Here is a 15,158-nt window from a genome sequence, read left to right as displayed (position 1 = left end):
AAGCCTCCGGACCTATCCGATCCCGGTTAAATCAGTCCCTCACTAGCGTCCTCGTACTGATTTTTAACTTAACTTTGAGTAAACAGCGCCGATCAGGGGATATGCAACTGCACAAACATGGTGAGGAGACCTTGATGTGGCCCGGGCTCTGCCAAGTGCGAGAGGGAAGATGAGTCACTCAGTCAAGTCGCAGCATGTAGCATGAAGTCATCATAGCCTTCCTCTCCTCTGGCCCGGCAGATGCTTTCACTCCCGATGCGATGGAATTCAAAAATTTCTTCCGTTGTCAACCCAGCAGCACCTCCCCTCACCTATTCCTCCCGTTTCTCTTCACAGAGTCCAATTTGTCACCTCTTGTAATTCTCGCAACCAGCGCCCCTCTCTCCATCCTGATGTTGTCTTAATCTGCCGCCCTGCATAATGATTATTGTTGCATCCTCCCAACAAACTCCCTGCGAGCATGTCGTGATGCCAGACTTCAGATCGAGAGTGAGTTTATACGGGATAGACAGATGTCACTTGCATGCTGATGTAGCTCTTGCAGACGGGCTCTCTTGACGGGAGCGAAGGACGACGGAGAAAGAAGCAGTTCCCATAAATCATCGCATCAACGCTCTACGCCGACATGTCGAACAGTACAAAGAGCACGCCAAGGAACGATGCATCAGCGAACATGCGAAGGATTGAACAGATGACAACTTTGCTGGATGAATGGAACTCAGCTAGGAAACACGCCTCCCATCAGATAAGCAGGATCAACAAAGAGAGTGAGAGCATCCACAGTGAGATGTGGGATCTTTGCACTCAAACTTCGGATGTGTTGGATCTTATCGTCAAGGAAACCACAGCTACCCAGCAAGACATCGAGAAGTTACAGGTTCATCAGTTGATCTTGGAACACTCTAGAGGTCTTGGTTTGCTGACGGCCATCTCAGATGTGTTTGACGGCAACGGAGGAGAGAGGCAAGAAAGTGCAGAGCGCGTTGGAATCGCAACGGGAGCACAACGACTTGCAACATCTGGACTTGATATCCAAGGGGAAACATCTGCAAGACTCGTTCTACGACAAAGTTTTGAGAATGTCTGCATTCTCTAGGAGGCGGTTGCTTCTCCACCAGGTGTGCCGAAGCTGGATCAACCTTCTCCGCAGACGCAACAGCCTTTGCGTTGGCGAGTCCATCGTTCGAAGGAGACGTCAGTTCCAGCTGTGTCGAAACTTTCTGCGGGGATGGAGAGTTTTTGCAGGTCGCCCGCATGCCTCCGCCAGTGACGAGTTCGAGCCATCGCTAGGAGCTGATCTGCCGAGTTGGGAAATTTCGAGGATAAGCATGACACTAGTGTGAGATGTTCTCCTCTCAATGTATTCTTTCCTCTCAAGATAGATTCCATGACATCCTTTTCTCTACAACGACATCCATCCATTTTCGAACGTTGAAGACAGTTCTTCATCAGAAGGTTTCCAGTTCTCAACCTTGTTCTCACGGGGAGTCTGCTTGCTCGTGAACTCATCTTCTTCGTTTATATTCATCTCGACTTAATAGTTGATGCACATTCGGTTTTCATCTTGAGATCCCTTTTCCCTTTCTTCCTTCTTCAAACTCCTTCCCGTCCTCCTCCTTCTTGTCTGTTATTCAATCTTCTCTTGCTCCCGTTCCTCCTCCTCCTCCTCCTCCTCCTCCTTACCCTTCAACCTCCTTCTTGAGATTCTTTCCTAACTTGTTATCATCATAACTTCTCCTCCTTCCACCATGTCTTGTCTGCACAAATAGATTTGCAGTCTGACATGATACGATGCCGTTCCTACTACCCCCTTTACCCCACCACCCACAAACAAGTACCCTACCACACAAATTATGGATCATTTTCATATAAAAATAGGGGGTATTACGAAATTTTCACCCCACCCCCTTTAGGACTTGACATGTAAAGGGGGTCGCGCAAGTGGAGGCGATCTCCCCCTCCTCCCTCCCTCCTCCGTTCCCGCTCTCCCTCCCTCCCCCTCCCCTTCATCCCTTCTCCTCTCCTTCCTCTGCCTCTTCCTCTTGCCGCTCTTACTCGATCTCTCGCCTAACGTTACTCTGAGCAAAGATCCTCTCCCGTCCTAGAACCGCACGATGATCAAGCAAGTTCTTCTGTCGTTGGCTCTGATGCCCGCCGCATGTCCCTTTCTTCTCAGAGGAGGCATCCTCCCTTCTCTCAACCGCCAGCAGGGCAAGGTATGCTCGGCCTCCACCGGCTCCGTTGTCAGCAGGGGACCGCGACTGGGTGGTTTGAGGATGAGCAGCAACGAGCAAGTTATGGATGTCGTGGTCGTGGGCTCAGGGCCTGCAGGGTTGGCGCTGACGGCAGAGCTGGGGATGAAGGGCATGAAGGTTTCCTGCGTCGATCCCAACCTAGACGTCGGGTGGATCCCCAACTATGGAGTGTGGGTTGATGAAGTTGAGCCGCTGGGCCTGAAGGAATGCCTCATGACGATCTGGCCGACGGCGACAGTCTTCATGGGAGGAAGCTCAGGGGACGAGAAGATCGTGCTGAACCGTCCTTACGGGAGGATTGACCGCAAGAAGATCAAGGAGCACTTCCTGTCCAGGTGCAGCAAGTACGGGGTAAGGATGGAGAAGGTGGCGGTGAAGTCGCTGTTGCACGAGAAGAGCATGACCTCGGTGAAGCTGGACGACGGCAGTGAGCTCAAGACCCGGCTGGTTGTTGACTGCACGGGACACTCGAAGGCGTTTGTCGAGTACGAGCAGGGACGCGAGCCAGGGGTGCAGGCGGCGTACGGGATCGAGTGCGACATCGAGCCGGGGACGTATCCCTTCCCGCTAGATGAGATGCTGCTCATGGATTATCGTGATGTCCACATGCAGAGCTCCTCAGGGGAGTTGGCCGTGAGTGTGGGAGGCGAGGGGGCACGCGAGAGGGAGTGAGAGGCCTGGCAGGAGTCCGAGGCTGTTCCGACCTTCATCTATGTCATGCCGACGAATGCTGGGAGGGTGTTCTTTGAAGGTGAAGGGGAGCGGAGACTTTGGTGGAAGTTGACGTCCCGAGCGCAGAAACTTCTCTCATCGCCAACCCCGCTGTGCCCTTCGACGACCTGAAGAGGAGATTGTACAAGTGAGCCGCTCTCCTCCTCCTCCTCACCCTCCCTCCCTCCCTCCCTCCCTCCCCTCTTCCTGCTAACGCTGGCCTGCAGGCGTCTTGACCTCTGGGGGACCAAAGTTGTCAAGGTCCACGAGGAGGAGTTCTGCTACATCCCAATGGGAGGAGCCATGTACGACACTGAGACGCGTCTGTTGACCTTGACACGTTCTGACAGGCCCGTTTCCCCGCAAAGAGTTGTTGGTTTCGGAGGTTCTGCCGGTCTGGTGCATCCTGCCACAGGGTTGGCCCTTGCGAAGTCCCCCCAGGGGGAGAGGACGAGGAGAGGAATTGATGATGGGAATAGGTACATGCTGTCAAGGACGTTGACGTTGGCGTCCGACACTGCCAAGTCCATCGAGGAGGCTCTCAAGAAGAACCCTGAGGTGTGTGAGAGAAGGGAGCGGTGTAGATGAGAGGAAGGAGGTAGAGCAAAGGGAGGAGAGCGAATAGAACAGTGGGAGAAAGCGGCAAGAAGGGGGAAGAGAAGAGAAGAGAAGAGAGGGAGAGGGAGATGGAGGAAGGTAGCACGGAGACAGGGGGAAGAGGCTCTGTGGGAAGGAATGGGACGGGCAGGGCCTGACCGGAGCTGCAGGATGCCGAGGCGGCGGCGCATCACGTGTGGGAGCAGCTGTGGACCGACAAGACGAGGAGGCAGCGCGACTTTGCTAACTTCGGGGGGGAATACCTTGAGTCGATAGGTGAAGGAGGGAGGAGGGGGCTGCTCTTGCTTGCTCATCCTGCTGGGCAGGCCTTGGGGAGCTGAGAGAGTTCTTTGGAGCCTTCTTCGTGCTTCCCTTCCAGCAGGTGTCCCCTCATCCGCCCCTTCCCTCCTCACCCTCCCGTGCCTGGCCGCGGTTGCACAAGATCTTTTCCTTGGCAATCTTTTCTTGCATATCTTCTTTCCTGCTAGTTGCTCTCTTCTCTTCTCTCCCTCCCTCCCGTCCTCCCCCTTGTGTCTCTCCTCTTCGCCCATCCCCCTTCATCCTCATCCTCTTCCTCACTCTCCTTTCCTCCACTCACCCCTTCACTCTCCCGTCCCTTCCACCTTCTGCTCTCCGATTCCTCACTGAAGCTGTGCTGCTCAAGTGGGGAGGCTTCTTGTCCCACAGGCTGGTGGAGCCCTACGAGAGGCTGGTAGGACCTGCCGGGTGCCCTGGAGCTGCTGACCCTCCTCTCCAGATCTTTGGCCTCGGCGTGTGGGAAAACACGTCATGGAGAGTTCGGGGCTCGCTCGCACTCAAGGGTGAGGGGGAGGAGGAGGAGGAGGAGGAGGAGGAGAGGAGAAGGAGGAGGAGAGGAGGAGGAGGAGGAGAGAGGAGGAGGAGGAGGAGGAGGAGGAGGAGGAGAGGAGGAGGAGGAGGAGGAGGAGGAGGGCGGGCAGGTAGCTGACTCGGGGGCCCAGGGTTCCTCTCAGGACCCAACGGATGGATCACCCTTGCCCGTTCCGTCCTCCCGCTGGCGGTTTGTAGGAGAAGAGGAGCTGGGAGGCACTGACTATTTTGTAGGGGGATGACAGCAAGCAGTTCCCAAGTAAGAGCAACAGGCCGGTAGGAGCAGGATCCTTGTGCTGCTGTCTTGAGACTGAAACCTTGATGCAGGAGTTCTTCAAGAAACTTTGAGCTACTGTCTTGAGAGCGAAATTGAGTGGACAAGTGCAAGTGAACATAAAAGTCTTGTCGTTTGCTTCTACCCCCTTCCTATACACTCCCCCTCTTCTCTCCTCCCTTCCCTTGCTCCCGTCCACCAGCTCATAACTGTTCACAGATTCGCCTTCGTAGAATTTGAAGAGGTTACTTTGACAGATTCTCTGTTGCAGAAAAAAGAGGAAACTTAGGATCAGGGACACACATGGCGTCCATAATTTGCTCGATTCAATTCTCTCGATTCAATGTCAAAGGTATGCGACCATAGAAAGCTGCAATGTTGTTTTGAATGGCACGACGAAAGGGGTGGAGGCAAGCGTGTGAAATAGATTTATCTACTGGAAAAACTGCGAGAAATCACAGTCAAAGTCACAAACAGCGTTCTATTTGAAAACATCAAATCACGATGTAAGCACTAGGAACGAACTCTATAGTACACATGGCCGATTTCCACCAGACCGCCAACAAGCTCCCTCCGCAGGTCAGTCAAACCTGAAGGAGGTATTGTTTTTGACAGCAAAACAACCAACAGTAACTGCACTGCAGCACGTTTGATCACCTGAGGGCCAAGCCCCACCCCTCATAGATCTGCCACATGCTCCAGCGCGTCAAGCATCAGCTCCTCAAGCCCGTGGCTTTTCAATGCTGGGATACTCTCTGCGAGCCTCTGCCTCTTCTCTCCCCGTCCTGCCTTCCTGCTTCCCACTAACCCTGATCGCCCGGCCTCTCCTTCGGCTACCAACCGATTCCGAGGGTTCCGAGTCTGAGCCGGAGCCGGCGAGGTGACGGACGGGAGTGCAACTGAGGCTGTTGGCTGAGTTGCTACGAGGTTGCTCCTCGCCGTCGGCCAGTTGTCGAAGCCAAGGTACTTGCAGGCGTTCTTGAGGGCCGTGAGGGAGATGCCGAGCTGGTTGGCGGCGTCGGTCTGACGGAGGTGGAGGAGAGACTCGATGGTCTCGTTGGTGATGAGAACCTCTCGCTGGGAGGGTTGCTGACCTTCACCCGTCTCATCTCTCCGCTTGCGGAGGAAGACGCGGGCTACCTTCGGGCCAAGCATCTTGTTTACCACACTTGTGCCTGTCAATATAGAAGCAGATGATTTGAATCGTCTGCTTGTTCTGATCTGCGTATCTGTTCGTCTTCTGACGACCAGTGCTCTTGGTTCGCTCAACCAACGTTCACGCAGCTTTCCAATACGAAGATAAGTCTATCCTGTAAAAGGGCTATCTAGCGGTGTAGGGACTGGCCAGCACCCGGGCGGATCCTGGCTCGAAGCGTGAATGGGTGAGAAGGAGGAGGGGAGTGAGTGGAAGCTTGAAGCGAGAGGAGGAGGGAGGAGAGGAGGAGGGGACGAGAACAAGTGGGAGAGCAACGAGTGCGCAAAGACCTAAGCGAAACGGCAGCACATGGCGCGGAGAGGTTTTCAGACGAGGGGATGTGCGTTCTTTGAGTTTACAGGGAGGTGGGGGTCCAGAAAAGATTCAATGAGTACGGGTGGTTTATAGCTGCCAAAAGGTTTAATTGGAGGGGTAGGGGTTATCAGATCCATAGGCCAAGAAGGGTCTCGAGATTGCATTCTTCATGGAGAGGGTAGGGGTACCATTGGAGGTCAGGATAGCACTGCAAGGTAGGGGTACAATCAGGGATAAGAGGGGGTACCCAATCAGAGGTATAGGTGTTAAAAGTGACGAAGCTTTCGGAGTGAGGTGTAGTAAGAAGTCAAGGCTTAGATCTCAAGGAGAGGTACCCTACATGCAATATTTACTATGTCTCCGACTATGAAATAAAGGCCACCCCCTCAGGGTCATGCTTGACAGTGTCGTCACTCGCCTCTTCATTTTTAGCATTTTTAGTGTTTTTTTTCTCAGTTGTGTCTCAACGCATCACAGGCATCACTCGTACTGATCTTTAACTTAACTTTGAGTAAAAGCATCACAGACCGTCATGACCGGTCGGGCCGATGTACTAGATACCTCGTACTGATTTTTAACTTAACTTTGAGTAAAGTTACATGCCAGTGAACGTGCCGCGTACGAGTACTAACCCGGGCCAGTGACTGGTACCGGGCGGCCCCCCCGCCGCCCCCCCCCCGGGCCGGGCCGGGCCCAATCAATGGCACTGCCGCAGCCCGTTCACTTGCAATTCAGAACAGTGGGCCCCCGTAGAAGGGATTCTCAGAGTTAAATTAAAAATCAGTACTAGAAGTACGAGGACTCACAATTATCTATAGGAGGAAGCTCCTGGAACATAGGTATATCTTAGGTTTTTGAGTAAAGATTTACTTAATTCCTTAATTCAAAAACTTGAAAAAATTTCTAAGTGTCACGTGTGGCGCACTGATGGTGGCGTTATGGACGCTTTGCCAGTTGTATCGGCTTCTGCGTCTTTTCCATGCATATACTCATTGATTGTTGCTATGTGTTATTGTTCAATCATTCCTTTGAACAAGTATTGAATGTATGTATGCATGAGATCATGATGGTGATGATGAAGAGGTTTAGAGTCATTTTCCTCAAAGTTAAGTGAAAAATCAGTACGAGGACAATCAGGATAGTCGAGGAGGCTTGACCCTGACACTGTCGCACTGGCCAAACGGCGAGTCATTTTCCAATCGCAGACTTGACGGTGATCATAAGAAACATTTTTAATACTTGAACCACGGACTTAGCCTGAGGATCCTCAGGCTGCCCGACTCAGAAATCCGACTCCGTGGTCCGATCAGCTCCCTCGGAGTCACCATCACGCCGTGACGCGACGTGAGGCTCAGTGAACTTTCGAAACTTGAAACTTGCGGCTCCGATACTGTTCCACGCCGTTCTACAACTCTCCCTGCTGCTTTCTCCAAGCTTCCTCCACAGCGAGGTTGGTCCCAGGACCGTACTTGTCGAACCCTCTGGTGATGACAGAAAGCTTGACCATCAGGCTGCCTGTCCCTACGGTTTCGATTGCCGACCGCTCCTGCCAGCCCCGCTCGTCACATGAAAGAACTAAGTTGACGATCGAGAGCAAAACCTTTGTGAAGTTGATAGGATTGTACAGTACATTCTTCGCTGCCGTCGTGAAGGTACGCGTCGCAGAGGAACCATCGTCGTTGAGACGTGGCCAGATCCCCAGGAACCACCCGCTCAACGATTTGCTCCTGAAGTAGATATGAGAGGCATTCTGGCAGCCAGTTCTTTTACATCCGCCTCCACCAGCCCCGCTCTCCTTGACTCGCCAAGGGTCTCCAGATAGGAACCTGAGTACATATCACCCCGAGCCTGTGCAGTGGAAACAAGAGCCAGTATCGGACCTCTATCTCGTGGAATCCAGGAGCTGCAGGTATGTGGCATACAGCATATCCCACTATCTCGTTCCTTCCTCCGCCGTCCTGTTCGTCACCATGCAACCTTAACCAGCTGAAACCATGTAAGAACAGATCTACCTGTGACCATACCTCGAAGAGCATCGATGGCCATCCTGGCAGCAACGAGTTTCAGATATTCTCATGTAACCTCTACGATGAGGCAGGAGCTTGCGGAGTATTCATACCCGTCAGAGATGTCGTTCGGTACTTCACGTCGACAGGATGGGACCAGACAGCCAGTCCCCCAGGGGAGCACTCACAGCATTGTGTTTGTCCGACTTCGCTCAGAGCCTGACAAGAATCAGCATGCAAAAGGGCATGTCGGACAAAATGGTCTTCCAGAGCTACCGCGTTTCCATGTTGGTCTCTCAACATCTCTCCATCTTCATAGATCGTTCCATGCTCTTTGGTCCATCGAAGGTTGTCCTCAACCACGATCTCCCATCGGCACCACAGAGCCTGTCCTCCACCCTACACAACAGATTCATCAGGTCAGTGGTCTGTTTCGAGCCATCATGCAATCATTTCTCCTACCGCTCTCAGCAGATAATTGGTCCAAATCGACCCAACTCCTCTCTGTTGCAACGAGTGAGAGGGAGCATCCTTCGACACAACAGGTGAGAGGACATGGCCCGACGAGGGATGGAGCCATGGACCTCAACATCGTCTCACTTACCGCGCCATAGATGTGACCAAGGATATGCACACTCGCCATGCCTGCTTCCCTTATCTTTCTCCCGCCATCGCCCCTTCCAACCACTCTGTATCTCGCCCTCATCCCCCCGCTGAGGGTGAGCACCCGACACTACCGCCACCGGGCCTTTCAGATAGGTGCTGTATGAGTTCATCTCAGCAGCATCTCAGTTCATCTCCTACCTCCCACCCTTCCGATGATTACCCTACCCCTTCGATACCCCTACCCCCAATATTTCACGTATGTTCAATTTTATGAAAACTTGTTGAAATTTGTCAAAAGTATTTGAATTTATAAGTAATAATAGCAAATAAATCACTCGAAATATTCAGAGCAATTTGTACTACCCCATAATTTATACTACCGTACCCTAGCATTGAACTGCTGGCCCCTCTTGCTTGCTGCTGTGGCGCCATGGCAGTCAAGCGTGGTGTGTCGTGAGAATGCAGACCACGGCGAAGAACTCAGGAGGTCATGGCGTAGCAGGCAGGAAGAAGATATTGTAGTAGATAGAGAGGAAGTGCTTCAAGAGCAAGAATACTCTGGTAAGCTGCACGCGATGAATTGCACCATGTCAATCAAGTGAAAATTTGCTGGCCGGCTCTTGTGACTGCAAGTCCTTACAACAGTCATAAGTGAGCTAATCGCACAAAAATCGAATCAAACTTTTATCTAGCTCAGCAATGAGAAATAATCTTGAAGAACATGTCCGCTGGATCGAAGCGAACACCACAAAGGTGTTCGATGGGTTCAGTTACAGTCTATCACGATTGGAGGGCTCTCGAAATAAGTGTGTATACGCATATCTTTGTGTGCATGTCTCCTGACTTCATCCTTTTCATAGTTCTCGACCGTCAGTGTACGTGATTCAAACAGCGATAGAATCCATAGAGGGGGTGGAGAAGTATGTCGCTGATATGAAGTTTGAAAGCAAACCTCGAATGCCAATGAGCCATATGGTTGTTATGAAACTTGCTGAAAGACATTTCTGACCGTGAAGTAGGAGTTGGAAGCATTGAAAAACTATCGCTTCGATGAGATGAAAGAAAGAAGGTCAATCGAAGACAGACTGTGTTTGGTCAGCTCCCCAACGAGTTCAACCATCCGCAATCAAGCAGGTACAAACAAGTGTGATTTTTTCTTGCGTCCTTATCAGTATAAGAGCTGAAACGACACTCTTCTGTCTCTTACAGGTCCTTTTTGGCAAAGAGTCGGTTATTGCGGAAGAAAGGAGGCGCTTTGAAGAGATTCAAACAAGAAACGACTATAAGCCAACTCCTTCAGGCAATGCCAGTCGCAATCAGAGCATGAAGTGTGTTGAGCTGCCAGCTGAAGATGAAGATGAGCTGCTCGCAAATCTTGATCTAGATGAGATTGTCGCGCAGCACAAACAAGGCTCGCTGAGCCAGGAGTATGCGAGCAATGACAAACCCTCAAGCTCCGGGCGACCGCATAACTCCGATCACGTCTCACCACTCAGAACAAGTCAACTTGACTTGCCTCAAAATAGAGAGTTCCCTTCTTTCAGACAAGATCGCATTAATGCTGACTCCCCATCGTACAATCCCAGGGCCTCTTTCGGTGGTAATAATACCCCGGCAGACAAACATAATTTTCAGCCCTCGTCCGAAGAAAGGAAACGACAGCATCTGCTGGAGCTACAGAGACAGAAAGAATTGATAGAAAGACAGATTAGTGCCCTTCAAGCCGAAGAGGATGTAGATTACTGTACAGAAATTCGTAGTAGGCCAGAAGAGCCCATACAACCACGGAATCGTTCTGACAATTTTCCTTCAAGCAATATGAGTTCAAATCACTCGTATCAGGGTCATAGCCAGCCAATCTACTCTTCGTCAACAGGGTCGAGATCTGAATTTTCTTCGACTGGCTCATTCACAACAGCAGCGCAAGATTCTTTCCAGACTCCCGTTCAGAGGTTCTCGAGCTCTTACGAATCAGATACTGCTCCCTACTATTCTAGCAGGGCAACAATGGTGGACAACTTTAGTGAACAAGCATCAAATCAACCTTTCTCTAGTGCTTATCCGCAGAGCTCTCCATTGAAGTTGCCTGAACAGAAAGGAGGATATGCATTCGAGAATGATCAACAACATTTAAATCGAGTGGATCTCTTCGGAAAATCGCAAAAGTTCGATTGGACAGAAAAACTTCGCAAGATCAACAAGCATGTGTTCCGGAATCCATCATTCAGAAAGCATCAGGAGGAGATCATCAATACCATACTCAGTGGTCACGATTGTTTTGTCTTAATGCCAACAGGTATTGCGCCTGATTGTTTCGAACAACCTGACGTCTTCTTCAAGGTGGTGGCAAGTCATTGTGCTATCAACTGCCCGCATTGATGTCCCCAGGCGTCACTATCGTCATTTCTCCTCTCGTCTCACTTATGCACGATCAAGTGTACAATCTCAATTTGCTTCGGGTGAGACGAAGCAACCTGTGATAACATTCCTGATCTTACACTCATAACGAAGATTGGAGCCTATTGTATATCAGCGAATACTCCCATGTCAGAGCTTGAAGAGATGTACTCTTGCCTACGAGGAGTCAAGGAGGGGATCAATTGCCAGCTGATTTACATCACCCCGGAAAAGTTTGCCCACAGTCAGAGGTATGAAACGAAGAAGAAGTCGTTCACGTCTGATGAGCTCTTCACAGGCTTCAGAACGAAATGCAGAGATCGTTTCAGAATGGAAAGCTCTCCCGCATTATCATTGACGAGGCACACTGTGTCAGCGAGTGGGGTCATGACTTCAGGCCAGACTACAAGATGCTCGGAGCGTTGAAGTCGAAGTTGCCGGGAGTGCAGATCATGGCTCTGACAGCCACTGCAACTCCCCGAGTCAGGCGAGACATTCGAAACATCCTGCAGATCAATGAAGCCTACACCTTCATGCAAAGTTTTAACCGCCCCAACTTACGGTACGAGGTGCGAAAGAAAGAGAAGAAGAAGAGTGCTGAAAACATCGCCACTTTCATTAAAGAGAACTACCCGGGAGAGACAGGGATCATTTACTGCTTGTCGAAGAACAGGTGCGAAGAAATGGCAGCAAAGATGCAGGAGTTTAAAATCAAGGCATTACCGTACCATGCTGGGCTCGATGATCAGACCAGAAAATTCAATCAAGATCAGTGGAGCAATGACAAAACACACGTCATCGTTGCGACTATAGCTTTCGGTATGGGAATCAACAAGCCTGACGGTAATCTCCTTCGTTCTTCCACCTCTTCTTCTTTCTTTCACTAGCCCATGATCTTCCATCCTCACTTGTCTCACAGTGAGGTTTGTCATCCATGAAAGTTTGCCCAAGTCCATGGAAGGCTATTATCAGGTAAGCTCGTCCGACGCTACTGGTTCGTCTGAGTGGATGGGAAGGAATCGGGTCGAGCCGGCCGAGACGGGAAGATTTCTCATTGTATTCTATATTATTCATACAGCGACAAGCTCGTGCACGATAAGATGGCACAAGACGATTTCGACAAGAAGTCGGCAACGCTCTTCGGGCCCCACCTCGAGGAAGCGCGCCTGCAGAGGGAGAACGTGCGGAACAATCTCAACAAGATGGTGGAGTACTGCGAGACTCAGTTCACTTGCCGTCGACAACTCCAACTCCATTACTTCGGGGAGAACTTCGGCCCTGACAAGTGCGGCAAGACCTGCGACAACTGCTGGAGTGGCCGCTCGGGCAACGGGGAAAAGAGGGACGTCTCAGACCTCGCTCGAGCCTTCGTCGAGATCGTCCAGGTCGTAGGGGGTGACAAACCCATTAGTGCGCTCACCAAGATTTTCCGAGGGTCCGCAGAGAAGGTAACATGTTGCTCCTCCTTACTTCCTCCTCCTGATCTTTCCGTTTCCCTCAGGCAGCGAAGCGCTTTGTCGACGTGCCCGGGTTCGGCCGCGGAAAGAACTTCAGCACGTCGGACACTGAGAGGATGTACCGTGAGCTCGTGCGCTGCCAGGTGCTGGAGGAGAAGACGTTTGTGAACCCTCAGTTCGGAGGAACCACCACCCACGTGGTGCTGGGGCCCAATTGCCATTCCCTCATGTCAGGACAGAAGACTTTCGACATGGAGTTCGCTGGGAGGCCGGAGAAGACGCCCAAGGCACCCAAGGAGAGGACCAGGAAGCGCAAGCAGAGCGCCACGAAGCCGGAAGCGATCGAGGACAGCGACGACGACTTGGTCGACATGCCCCAGGACTCCCCCAGCGTCTTCAGGACGGAGAGGCCGGACCCCATGAGCAAGAGCAAGGATTCAGATTGCATCAGCGCTGCACTGCAAGACATCCTGTTCAACCGGCTGATGACGGTGAGACAGGAAGTCTACGACAAGGAGAAAAGGAACAACAAAGACTGCACGAGGCAAGATCAGATCTTCACCAAGGCCCAGCTGCGATTCATGGCGAAGATGCTGCCTTGTCGTAAGGCTGTCCTGCTGCGCGTGTTGAAGGCTCAGCCCAACCCTGGAATTGGGTGAGCCTCATCGAAAAAACTTCATCCTCTTCATCGTGATTCCCCTCCTACGTACTCCTTGTCATCCTCCTCCTTCGTCCTCCTCCGCCTCCCGTTAAGGTTTCTCCTGCTCCTGCTCCCTCTTCTCCTCCTGCTCTTACTTTCATCCCATCACCCTCATTCATTTGATCATCCTCGCTGCTTTTTCTTGCTTCTTTCTCGTTCTCAACCTGACTTGCCATGTCCGTAGGCTTGTTGCGCGATGCAGCAAACATGGCGACGACTTCTGTCAAGCGATTTCAGAGTTTGTAGTCGAGCACAACCTGAAACCTCCCCAGGATGATGCGGGAGTGGAGGAGGAGGAGGAGGAGGAAGAGGAGTGGATGCAAGAACAGATCGTTGGACAGGACGACCTGATCACAAGTCCCTTCTTCGGGGTTCAGATGTCGTCGAGCAGCAGGCAAGAACGAGAGTCAGGCGGCGATGATCGGATGAGCTCGAAGAGGAAAGAGGCAGGAGAGGACGAGGACGATGCCTTCGAAACTCGCGACTCCTCTAAGTCCAAGAGGATCAAGACGGTGAACTCCCCCCACAGCTTCTCCGTCTCTCCTCCTAGGACTCCGGCTCTGAGTCAAGACTTCATCTCCAAGATCTACGAGGCCAACCTCTCCGCTGGTCAGGGATCGCGCGTCCTGTCGTCCTTCGGGGTGCTGCAGGTGCTGGAGGTGGAGGAGGCGGGAGCAGCTGGGAAGATCAAGGTGCAGCTGTCGGACGGGCTTCACTCGCATGCCGCCATCGTGAGCACCGACGAGTCTCAGCGAGTGAAGGAGAGAGGAGGAGTGGCTCCCTTGGACATCCTTGAGATCTCCTCGCACAAGGTCCGCATCTCCTCCCTCCCTCTCCTCCTCCCTCCTCCTCCATCTCTTCCTCGTGATTCCTTAGATGTTCTCATCTGCTCGCAGGTGAACCCTGTCGCTGGCAAGCTCATCTGGATCCTGGATCGCATCGAAGTTCTTGCAAGAAGTACTCTCCTCCTCCTCCTCCTCCTCCTCCTCCTCGTCCTCCTTTTTCTCCTCCTCCTCCTCCTCCTCCCTATTTCTCCTCCTCCTGTGCCTCCTCCTCCTATCACCTCTGCTTCTGCTCTTGCTCCTCCTCTCTCATTCCTTCCATGAATCTGACTTCTCTCAGCAGTGCGTCACAAGATTGGAAGCCCAAAGACTTTCCTCCCTCCTTCCCCCAGCGAGTGCAGGACAGTCGTCAAGTCCAGCATCTCTCAAGCTCCCATCCTCATCGATTAGTTTCCTCACGCTGTTTTCTTCCTTCACTTTCAACTTTCGTACATATCCTCTCTCAGTCCATAACAATACATCATCTCATCATCATCACAGTAGCCTCCTCCTCCTCCTCCTCCTCCTCCTCCTCCCCGCATTGCATTCGCTACTTCCCGGTGCTCTCTCCGTCCTCATGCCGGAAGGCTCCTTGTCAAGTCGCTCGGCAGCTTGTGCCTCCAGAAGAGAAGCCCCTCGCGTGAGCTGCGAGAGCAAGTGAGCAAAGCGAGGAGGGAGGAGAAGCAAGGAAGAAGGGAAGGGGAGGAAGAGAGAGGTGGGGGAAGGATGGGGGGAGGGGAGGAGGAGGAGGAGGAGGAGGAGGCGGAGGTGGAGGTGAAGGGGTGGTGGCCCCCCCCCCCCCCGGGGAGGGGGAGTGGCTGAAAGATGAAAGTGAAGGAAGAAAACGGTGTGGGGAAACCCATCGAAGAGGGTGGGGGGTCTGCGAGTTGGTGTTCTTTGACGCCGAGATTGTGGGGTTGTCGTGGTCCGGAGATGAACTTCGAATTAAGTTTGATTTTATTATCTTAATTATAA

General features: G+C 52.1%; 5 protein-coding genes across 5 annotated transcripts; 3 read left to right on the top strand and 2 right to left on the bottom strand.

Annotated features, from left to right (window-relative positions):
* Positions 1-94: 94 nt before the first annotated feature.
* Positions 95-1,343, top strand: GUITHDRAFT_164235 (hypothetical protein; the record flags this gene model as incomplete). The annotated part of the gene is made up of 4 exons (XM_005829021.1): positions 95-120; positions 545-877; positions 936-1,194; positions 1,246-1,343. Exons 2-4 carry the CDS (start codon positions 626-628, stop codon positions 1,341-1,343), a joined length of 609 nt encoding a protein of 202 aa, XP_005829078.1. The 5' UTR covers positions 95-120; positions 545-625.
* A 954-nt stretch (positions 1,344-2,297) lies between these two features.
* GUITHDRAFT_111949 (lycopene beta cyclase) lies at positions 2,298-4,760 on the top strand (the record flags this gene model as incomplete). Its single annotated transcript, XM_005829020.1, has 13 exons — positions 2,298-2,888; positions 2,940-3,006; positions 3,054-3,114; positions 3,194-3,271; positions 3,317-3,382; positions 3,446-3,524; positions 3,734-3,839; positions 3,890-3,945; positions 4,228-4,275; positions 4,321-4,384; positions 4,544-4,602; positions 4,647-4,688; positions 4,740-4,760. The coding sequence occupies 13 exons, from the start codon at positions 2,298-2,300 to the stop codon at positions 4,758-4,760; spliced, it is 1,338 nt and encodes a 445-aa protein (XP_005829077.1).
* Positions 4,761-5,364: 604 nt separating this feature from the next.
* GUITHDRAFT_111948 (hypothetical protein) lies at positions 5,365-5,841 on the bottom strand (the record flags this gene model as incomplete). Its single annotated transcript, XM_005829019.1, has 1 exon — positions 5,365-5,841. The coding sequence occupies one exon, from the start codon at positions 5,839-5,841 to the stop codon at positions 5,365-5,367; it is 477 nt and encodes a 158-aa protein (XP_005829076.1).
* A 1,573-nt stretch (positions 5,842-7,414) lies between these two features.
* On the bottom strand, positions 7,415-8,895 carry GUITHDRAFT_153660 (hypothetical protein). The gene is made up of 9 exons (XM_005829018.1): positions 8,807-8,895; positions 8,665-8,706; positions 8,479-8,601; positions 8,316-8,421; positions 8,209-8,243; positions 8,077-8,154; positions 7,967-8,022; positions 7,797-7,923; positions 7,415-7,742 (listed from the first exon to the last, which is right to left on the bottom strand). The coding sequence occupies exons 1-9, from the start codon at positions 8,843-8,845 to the stop codon at positions 7,602-7,604; spliced, it is 747 nt and encodes a 248-aa protein (XP_005829075.1). The 5' UTR covers positions 8,846-8,895; the 3' UTR covers positions 7,415-7,601.
* A 2,073-nt stretch (positions 8,896-10,968) lies between these two features.
* Positions 10,969-12,515, top strand: RecQ (BLM RecQ DNA helicase family member; the record flags this gene model as incomplete). Its single annotated transcript, XM_005829017.1, has 7 exons — positions 10,969-11,104; positions 11,149-11,267; positions 11,320-11,456; positions 11,504-12,048; positions 12,125-12,177; positions 12,222-12,331; positions 12,380-12,515. Coding segments are annotated over 7 exons (1,236 nt in total), but the record flags the coding sequence as incomplete, so codon positions are not given.
* Positions 12,516-15,158: the final 2,643 nt, after the last annotated feature.

The sequence above is a fragment of the Guillardia theta genome (genome assembly GCF_000315625.1).
Source record: "Guillardia theta CCMP2712 unplaced genomic scaffold GUITHscaffold_55, whole genome shotgun sequence".
NCBI classification, from domain to species: domain Eukaryota; class Cryptophyceae; order Pyrenomonadales; family Geminigeraceae; genus Guillardia; species Guillardia theta.
The sequence above is the reverse complement of the archived record's forward strand: the minus strand, read 5'-3'. Positions and strand labels throughout refer to the sequence as shown.